At 40.5% G+C, this 8,832-nt stretch overlaps 1 protein-coding gene and 1 long non-coding RNA gene across 2 annotated transcripts in view; both read left to right on the plus strand.

The window, feature by feature from the left end:
• Positions 1-1,194, plus strand: part of LOC107103180 — a 2,536-nt gene extending 1,342 nt beyond the window's left edge. The window contains exon 2 of the long non-coding RNA XR_001482165.1: positions 1,131-1,194. This is a non-coding gene — a long non-coding RNA (uncharacterized LOC107103180). The remainder of the gene's footprint in view (positions 1-1,130) is intronic.
• A 13-nt stretch (positions 1,195-1,207) lies between these two features.
• arhgap21 (Rho GTPase activating protein 21) overlaps positions 1,208-8,832 on the plus strand; it is a 119,212-nt gene continuing 111,587 nt past the window's right edge. Inside the window, exon 1 of the mRNA XM_015402735.1 lies at positions 1,208-1,399. Coding sequence (XP_015258221.1) covers positions 1,322-1,399 — 78 coding nt within the window. The 5' untranslated portion in view covers positions 1,208-1,321. The remainder of the gene's footprint in view (positions 1,400-8,832) is intronic.

An 8,832-nucleotide genomic window follows, 5' to 3' on the forward strand; every position in this document is an offset into this window, starting at 1 on the left:
AGTATGTATGTATGTATGTATGTAGGTGTATGAATGTATGGGTATGTATAAGTACATATATATGTGGATATATATATATATAAATGTGTGTATATATGTACAATTTTTTTTATGTAATTCTGCTCCTATTACATAAGTTTATTTATAGAGTACCACTGTAGATAAAAATAATCTTAAAGGAAAAACCAATAAATTATAAATTAAATCATCTATGCAGGTAAAATAAATCTAATTCATGACTAATACACTATATTTTGTTGCACATTTGAATACGGACCTATTCAACTTTTTAAGGGAATCACTTTAAACAGCATGATATTGAATAGTAGCAACTTTGTTCACTGAAAAAAGTCTATTTGATGGATTGTCAGTTTGGTATACCTCATGGTTCTGCATTTAGTCCCCTCTTTTTCCTGTTTCAGTTTGCAGGAGTGTTCTAAAGTTTGTCCACCCTGAGTAACCTTAAATATGTTTTATATCTATGCCAAAAAAAATCATACCAAAAGCATAGACAGAATGACATCTTTTCCAACAGACTTGATCCTCTGTATGATATATAAACTCTGGTTAATAATGCACTTACCACTTAGAGTGTTACTGGACAGTACAGTTGTTTGAATTATAGATTATTTATTACTAGTCCTAGGTGTTTGGTCTATTTATATATATATTTTTTCTCTCTTTTTACACTCATGGTGGATAAAAATACTTCCTGTTGTAAGAATACTTCTTTTTTTTCTTGTTATATTATTGTTGAGTTCCCTGTCTTGCTGCTGCACCTTAATTATCTTTCTACCCTCCCATCCACCCAGCCAACCATGCTGTAATGGCAATTTATAATTGTAAAAAGTCATTTGTTGGTGTTCCTGAAGTACAATGATCCCAAAAATGTAATAGCTAGCCAATTATTACATTCAAACATTTCTTTGTTATTGCGATATGGCAGACACCAAACCTCAGTCAGATTTCACATACTGTGCAGCTATATAGCAGCAATATCCCTGTGTCTATAATTGATATATTGTTATAATTTGTTTTATGTTTGGATCTGAATTTTAAAGTTAAAACACTGAAAAAGTTAAGATGCATCTTAGTGATTCATTTACACATTTCTACCTATTTTTCTCCAGATTTGTTGCCGTCGATCAACATGAGGAAAATGGACGGTGTGGATTAGGATCCTTTTTTTGAAAAAAAAAAAAAAAACTCTTCACCACCATCTTTTTTATTTTTAATTTTCCTTTGTTTACTTGGGGCTTTATCTTGCTCACGTCAATGTGGGCTCTAAAGGACCTCTCCCCACTCTGTGGTCTGGAATAAAATGATGGCAGCCCGTTGGAGTGATTCCCCACAGGACAATGAAGAACGGAAATACACCGCCGTTACTCCCGCTTGCCAGGTAGGTTTCTAGATGCAGACGCCGTGTTTCTAAAAGCTTCTCTCTGTGTGTAGCTGCAGGACCCCTGAGCTTTGTTTTTCTTTCTTTTTTTTGGGTGCATTGTACTGTAAATAATCTTCGACACAAAATGAATTTATTTTGGACACAATGCCAGCTCTGTAGTAGTGGAGTAGAAAAATACTTGCACGAGGATCCACTTGTTGTAGGTCGTCGCTTGAACTCTCCGTTAGGAACTTGATTCTGCGAGGGCTGTTTTGGAAGATGCTTTCTCACAGAAAGCTCACGACATGCCTGAAAAGTTTCGAAGTGAGCGCAGGGAGAGTGAGCTAAGCGTTGCAGCACATCTGCCAGTATTTGGGGGTGATTGGGTTCGTTCGGTGCCTCTCTTTCCTCTGACAACTGGTTAAGTGCACAATGAGAGTTTTATGCTTGCAGAGCTGGTGATGTTACTAGGCTCTTTGTTGGTGTGCGTGTCAAACTCTGAAAAAATGGCACACTGTCAACCCCCCCCTCTCCTCCTTTTTTTTTCCTGAAGCGGTTACATCATCATCATCATCATAATCATCCCTGCCGTCCAGCTCTGCAGCGGCGGCATGTTTTGGAATAATCCATCAACAGAAAATGGTAACAGTGCTGTGAGTGTGTGGCTGTAATCCTCTTACTGTGTCAGAACTGGCTGAAGATGGATGACATAAATCTTTGGTAGCCCTGCATCCTGTCAGTGAAGGAGATGCAAAGACCTGCTGTCAACCTTTCCATCGTCTTCCTCTGGTAGTTTAGGACGTGTGTTTGTCTGATGGACACATATTTCTCTGTAGTGATGGTGCATTTTTTTTGAGAAATCTCATTAACTGAGGCGTGTTTTTTTTTTTTTTTTTTGTAGACATTAGTTGCCATGAAATCTTTCCCTTGTATCCATCCCGGCAATCTAATAACTGCTTCCCACAGCAACGCTCTGCTTTGCCTCTCTGTGGAAAACTAAAACCACCACATCCTCTCAAACTCCCAGAAGCATCCGAAGCGCATCAGTCAGCTTCAAAACTCAATTTCCCTTTTCCAATAATGACTCTGACCCAGCTGACATCAGCTTCTAAGAGATGGTTTTTGATGGATGTTTTAAAAGAAAAAAAACACTGAAGTATGGCTCTATACTTTTGTTTTCCCTTTTGTAAGATCTAAGACCTATGTTTGACGTTTTCTAAGGATCCCAACAATCTCTCTAACATTTAAAGCTTCTAATCTCCATCCCTTCCAGAACCAGGGGCCCTCGTTTGCATCGTCTTCACTTGATAATGGGGGAGATATTCACAGGGGTTTCCTCTCCACAGCTACCTCTGCAGCAAACGTAGACCCGGTCCATCCTGTCAGTGCCACAGCATAGAAGCAGCACGGGGTAATTTAGACCCAGCTGCTCTGATAGCTGAAAGCCCCGCCCCCCCGTGTGCAAGGTCCCCCTCACAACATCACTTACGTCTCTGTCCTCCCTCGACCTGCTGTCACACCCAAACTGAACGGGTTGGTCCAACCAGATGAGGTCCTCAGCTGGTTATGTCTCAGGGGTAAAACCAGGATTATACATTTTTTATAAGAGCAGCTCATTTGTTATGATCTCATTAACTAGAGTTGCATGTTGTGTGCATCTCTGCTACACTCTGGATAATTATCTGTCATCCATCCATCCATCCATCCATCCATCCATCCATCCATCCCTCCATCCATCCATCCATCCATCCATCCATCCATCCATCCATCCATCCATGCTCTCAACTTAAAACATCTACACTGGCAAAATTGAAATCTAGATACGTTTTCTTTTTTAAATAAGTGCATTTGTTCTTGGATTTAATGGGAACTTCATTTTTTTTTACATTGGGCTCTTGATTTTACGTTATTACATCACGTTCTACTCACCCATATTAGTTTGTGTTATTGGGAGCCGTTCTGAAGATATTTGGTTTTGTTATATCCAAGTAACGTCTTCCTATGAGCAACGACTTGAAGGCACAAACTAAACTGTTCATAATTTATCATTTATGGTACGCCAGCATTCATAACATGTAGGGAATCACTGTCCCCCAGACATCCGCGGTTATATTTTTTAGATTTATACGTTTTAAAAACAAAGCGAAGTGTTTATGACGTCATCCGCGCCCCCTTGCTACCATTCATTCATCCTGTCTGCTGAACTGCTGCTAGTTTTCCTCACATGCCTGGAAGATGTCTAGTGCTACTACCACAGATGATCTCGCTCTCAAAATGGAATTGAACGATTCAGATTAGCTAGCTGAAGGAATAGAAGGGGTAGAGTGTAGTCGCCTGTGGCCCGGGCTGTCTGTCACAACTCCAGTCCGCATGCGCAGATTGCGTCGTACACACGCCGCTTTGTTTTTAAAACATACAAATATAAAAAATATAACCGCGGATGTCTGGGGGACAGTGATTCCCTACATGTTCTGAATGCTGGCGTATCATAAATGATAAATTATGAATAGTTTAGTTTGTGCCTTCAAGTCGTTCCCCATAGGAAGACGTTACTTGGATATAACCTGACAGAATATCTTCAGAACGGCTCCAAATGAAACAAGACTCATATGGGTGAGTAGAACGTGATGCAATAACGTAAAATCAAGGGGCTAATGTAAAAAAACTGAAGTTCCACTTTAAGGAGTTTAAAGAGACATCTTCCCAATGCCAGAAGATAATTTACACTTAAAATAAATAAACACAATTGCATTGTCTTATTTCAAGTGCGTTAATATCTTATTTCAAGAGTAAAAGTACTCGTTCCATTGGCAAACCATCTCATTTACCTACTCAAATGAAGGGTAAATACACTTAATTTAAGACATTTTTACTCCTTCCAGTGTATAACCCCCTTCCTCTTCATCCACATGCCTGCCTTTCACCCGTCCTCTATTCCCGTGTGTTTTCAGCGATCCTATATTTAGCTCATGGAAAGATGAATGCTTAGGAAAAAGAGGAATCGCCGTACTGGAATGGCTCTTTTCCCTCTGAATGGTGTTAAAAGAAGTGGAAATGTGAACGTTGGCCCTCCCAGCTTCACTGTAGGAGACAGAGAATTTAACTGTGTTGGTTTGTCTCTAGTAGGAGCGTGTTTTTCTTTTTTTCCCCCTGACATTTCCAGCTGTCTGGGTTGAACCATGAACCCCTGAGATTTGGTGGCTTTTCACCGTTCAGTTTAATCACTGACTGGTAAAGGGGAGATTATAAGCTTGTTTATTAGCATTCAGATTTGTGACAGTTCATCAGTCAGACTAGAGGCTCGTTGGTTTTATTAGCATAAATCTGAGAAACAAATTTTCAAACGCTCAGCACATCAGGGTTCTTTCATTTCAGCCAAATCAAACACAAAAGTGGACATAACTGTGTTTTCATCTTTACATGGAAACGCAGAATGTTTTTTGTATTGGATAAAAAAAAAAAAAAAGTTTTACCATATTTACAGCGGAGCTACCATCTCTTCAAAGGTCACCCTGAATCATCTGCGCTGCATCTGAATCAGGGTCATGCCGTTTGTGGGTGTGAATATTTTATTAAGAGCCTTGCAAATGGATTCATACCTCTAAGCTTTTCACTTTACAGCCATTGTATAGAATAACAAAAAGTGGAAAGAAACCATTTTCAATGTCCTTGGATTCATGCATCAGTCTTCAGGCATGAGGTTTTTCTCTACCAGCTCTTTATACATAGAAAAAAATGGCCCATTCTTTGCTAAAAAGCTCAATATCAGTTAGATTGTCGGCTTCAGGACCTATAAACACTTACAGATCAGGTTTTAGCTTTAGATCATGCTAACGAACTAAAGTGCATTTAACAAATGTTTAGGTTTTGGGTTTTCCTGCTGGAAGGTGAGCCTTTCCCTTACAGCTTCTATCTGCTGTAATAAAAGCTATAAAATATTAGCCTGATAAACCTGATTCAATCTGAGATTAAATGTATAACGATGAATAACACATCGGAAGATTGTTGATGAGAACAACCCGTTGTCTTTCAAACCATGTCTGTGCCTATTTTTAAAACGGCGAATACGTCCTTCTTAAAAATGAATGTGCGTAGAGCCTCTTCCTGCTCACGTTTCAATGAAAATCCCAAGTCTAATCCTTCCAAAACTGATTCCAAAGCTGAGTCAAACAAGAACTGTTCAATAGTTGTTGCCATCTTCCTTGTTGTGCTTTCTCCAGCGTCGTACAGCTTTGTCATCACGCCCTCAAAACCCCGCCCACTTTGGATCCAAAAATTCACACATCTGTCATGATCGGTTGAAGGCATCTGACCCACATGCAGAGTAACCACTCAGAGAACATGGAGAAAAGTTCAACAGGTTTATTGGAAGTAAATGAACACTGGCGTTGAGTCTGGAACTCAGTGAACTGGTGAACCGGAACTGGAAGTGAGAAGGGAAGATCACAGAGATCAGTTCAGGGACCGATTTTTGGATGTTGTTAAGTTTATGCAGGAGAGGGACTCACGTTTGAGGGGGCTCTTGTCAATCCTTGAATCCAGTCTGTGTGGGATTATCCAGAGAATAGGGAACACGTTGGAGAGCAGACAGGTAGACAAACGTTGGACCCGGAGGAGTAATGGAGCGGACTGTCACTCGGATTTCCAATGGGAACTTGAACGGATCATGTGGAGGTTTTCCCCTGCTCAGTGTGAACTCAGTCTTTCCTTCCAGGGGGAGAAGTTCCAGGTATCCAGTTATACAAGAAGGCTTCCTGCCGAAAAACAAAGACAAAAAGAACATAAGTCTCAGAGAAACAAAGCTCAGGTTAGAATCTGCTTGGCTAGAGTACCCCAAACTGGCAAACACTCTGGCGTCGAGGTAGTGACAGCCCACTGCTCAAATACTCCTCCAGATAATGGTCCAATGAGCCGCAGGTGTGCAGGGAGGCCCACTGAAGACAGGGCATGTCCTAGTGGTGGAGAGAAGGAAACACACAAACAGATCGCACAAACTGGATTCCTAACAACATCTCTGCGTTGTGATTGACCAGCCGGTTCTAGGGCCTGGAGCATTGATCAAGGCTAGACCAAACTCACAGGCAAAAGTTATTTTGGCCGCTGGTGGGTGGGGCTAGTTTACTAGGATAATAAAATATAACAAAAAGACTCGGTACATGTGCTAGAAAGGCCATTGCTGAATATAAGTTGGTTAAGTTTGGTCCTTAAAGTTTTTTTTTCTGAGCTTTAATCTTCAATTAGCCACAATCCAATCTACAAGCATTGGCTTCTCTTGCCTGTACCATTTCACACACATTGGTATTTTGATGAGGATCGCGATCTGGTATGTTGTGTATCTGCTGTCCATGCAGCATGATACCGCCAACCAAGATCTATAACTTTGCTGTAAATACTCAGGACAGACGGTGCCTTACCAAAGTATAAACACCCCTGGAACTTCTTTCTTTTACCACCACAAACTGCAATTTTTTTGTTATTTGCATGACGGTGCCACCACCGCTTCTGAATCAAATTGGTTGAACTGGATTTTATTTCAGGGTATAGAAACAAAATGAGTAGAAATCCATAAAGTTCTTAACATTTCACAGTTTTGCGCCATTTATTGCAGGTCTGTCTCATTGATTTGCACTCAAGTCTGGACGTCTGCATCACAAATTTTGCAGAATTGCCAGATTTGCAATGCCCCCTACGTGATCCATCATCTCATGTTGGTTCGTTGCCATTTGGCTCGATGTCAGTGCTTAATGCCTGGATGCTTCTGTCCTTCTGTCTGATAATCTGAGGCTGTGAGGGGGGGTGTTAAAGTGAAAGATGTAGGAGAAAAGTCACACCAGGGTAAATCTGATGCCCTCTGTTCAATCAAGATAATTATCTGAGCTCCTTTGGCTTTAAGGTCATTTATGAGTTGACGAAGACCTCTCTCTCCCACCCAGACCCACTTCAACTCACGCTCCACTCCCCGTAGGCGTCATAAGCCACAGATTATGCAATGCTCAGTGTAGTAGCAGGCAGATAGTAAGAGGATAAACACCTGAAAGGTCATTTAACACAAATCATGCACCGCCGCGTCAGCAACATCAAATGAAATCGCAGTCTGGGGTTTTCCTCCTCCGTTATGTAACACAGTGTTATCGGGAGCGTATCTTGGCCCTCGTGGCATTAGTGTGGGTTTCTAGCTTGGCAGGAAACCTCATTATTTCCAGAAAGTGTCCTCTGTGGAAAGGAACAAGAGATGAGATGAAGGAGGGGTTTTATGAATGGATAAAGGAGAAGTCTCCGAAAGGCTGAGCCAAAGTGTCGATCAGAGCTTTGGCCGTCTCCGTTCGGCTGCAGGAGCTCCTCAGGAGGTGCGATTGGAGCGAAAATAGACTAAGTAGACCTGTGCGTATGTAAAATTGGATTTGTTAGCTGTGTAAACCTGTTTGTTTAGCCTTAGGTACTGACATCTAGAATATGATGTATAAAAATAATAAAGAAAAGGATCCGTGTTAACTGTGGGTACTTGCTAAGTAACTTCTTTAAACAGGCATGTAAACTGCTGTTTGTAGGAAATAATGACAGAGAAATCGATTAATTTTTTTACTTAACAACTTTCTCAGCTGGCACTGATGAAAACATTTCCTGAGAACAAAACAAAGCATGATTAATATGAGCAGAAATGGCAAAAAAACTGATTTTAAGGGTGTTGTTGAAACATTTACCGAGCTGTCTCTTCCTCTTCAAGGTGTTCATGCTAAAAGATTCCCCGGGGGGCATGAGGACCCTTTAAAGGTTCCCAAGGAGACCATTTAGGAGTTGTGAATGGGAGGGAGGGTTAAGTAAATTGTATTTTAGAAATAAAGGGCCTAGGATTATTCTGAAATTTAAATGTGTTTTAAAATATGATAGAAGTGTAAAGGGTGGGTTATAAAAGGCTGCCTCTGCTGATACTTCATAGATGCTGCTGAGCAGGTTTCTCTTCCTGGTTTGTAAAGATGTTTATTGTTGGTGAATAAACACATCAAGTCTCCTGCTCTATTCAGCCACTCAGGGCCGTCGATCACAAACCTCAGGAGATCTTGTTGCTCTGTTGCTGCTGCAGCAGAGCAGCTGAATAGTATTCTCATAAACGTTGCACTGCCAATCGATCGATGTTGGAATAAGAAATATCGTGATATTGGTGTTTTTAATTGATAAAATATGGTCAAATTAAATATTGTGATATTTGCCGGGATCAATTGTATTTGTTACATGCGTTATCTGAGATATGATCTTATGAAATGCAAAACTTACATCATGATATATTTCATAATTTGGGCTGATAATTTAAGTTTGATATCAATATAAAACAGCCTGCTACAGAATCCTACGGTGGCCCTGAAGTGCAAACTGCAACTACAAATCTAAAAGGGCAACTACATTAAGGAAATTGCAACTACATAAAGCAAAGTGCAACTACATTAAGAAAAACA

This window comes from Cyprinodon variegatus, unplaced genomic scaffold, assembly GCF_000732505.1.
Source record: "Cyprinodon variegatus isolate N-32 unplaced genomic scaffold, C_variegatus-1.0 Scaffold1388, whole genome shotgun sequence".
Taxonomy (NCBI): Eukaryota; Metazoa; Chordata; class Actinopteri; order Cyprinodontiformes; family Cyprinodontidae; genus Cyprinodon; species Cyprinodon variegatus.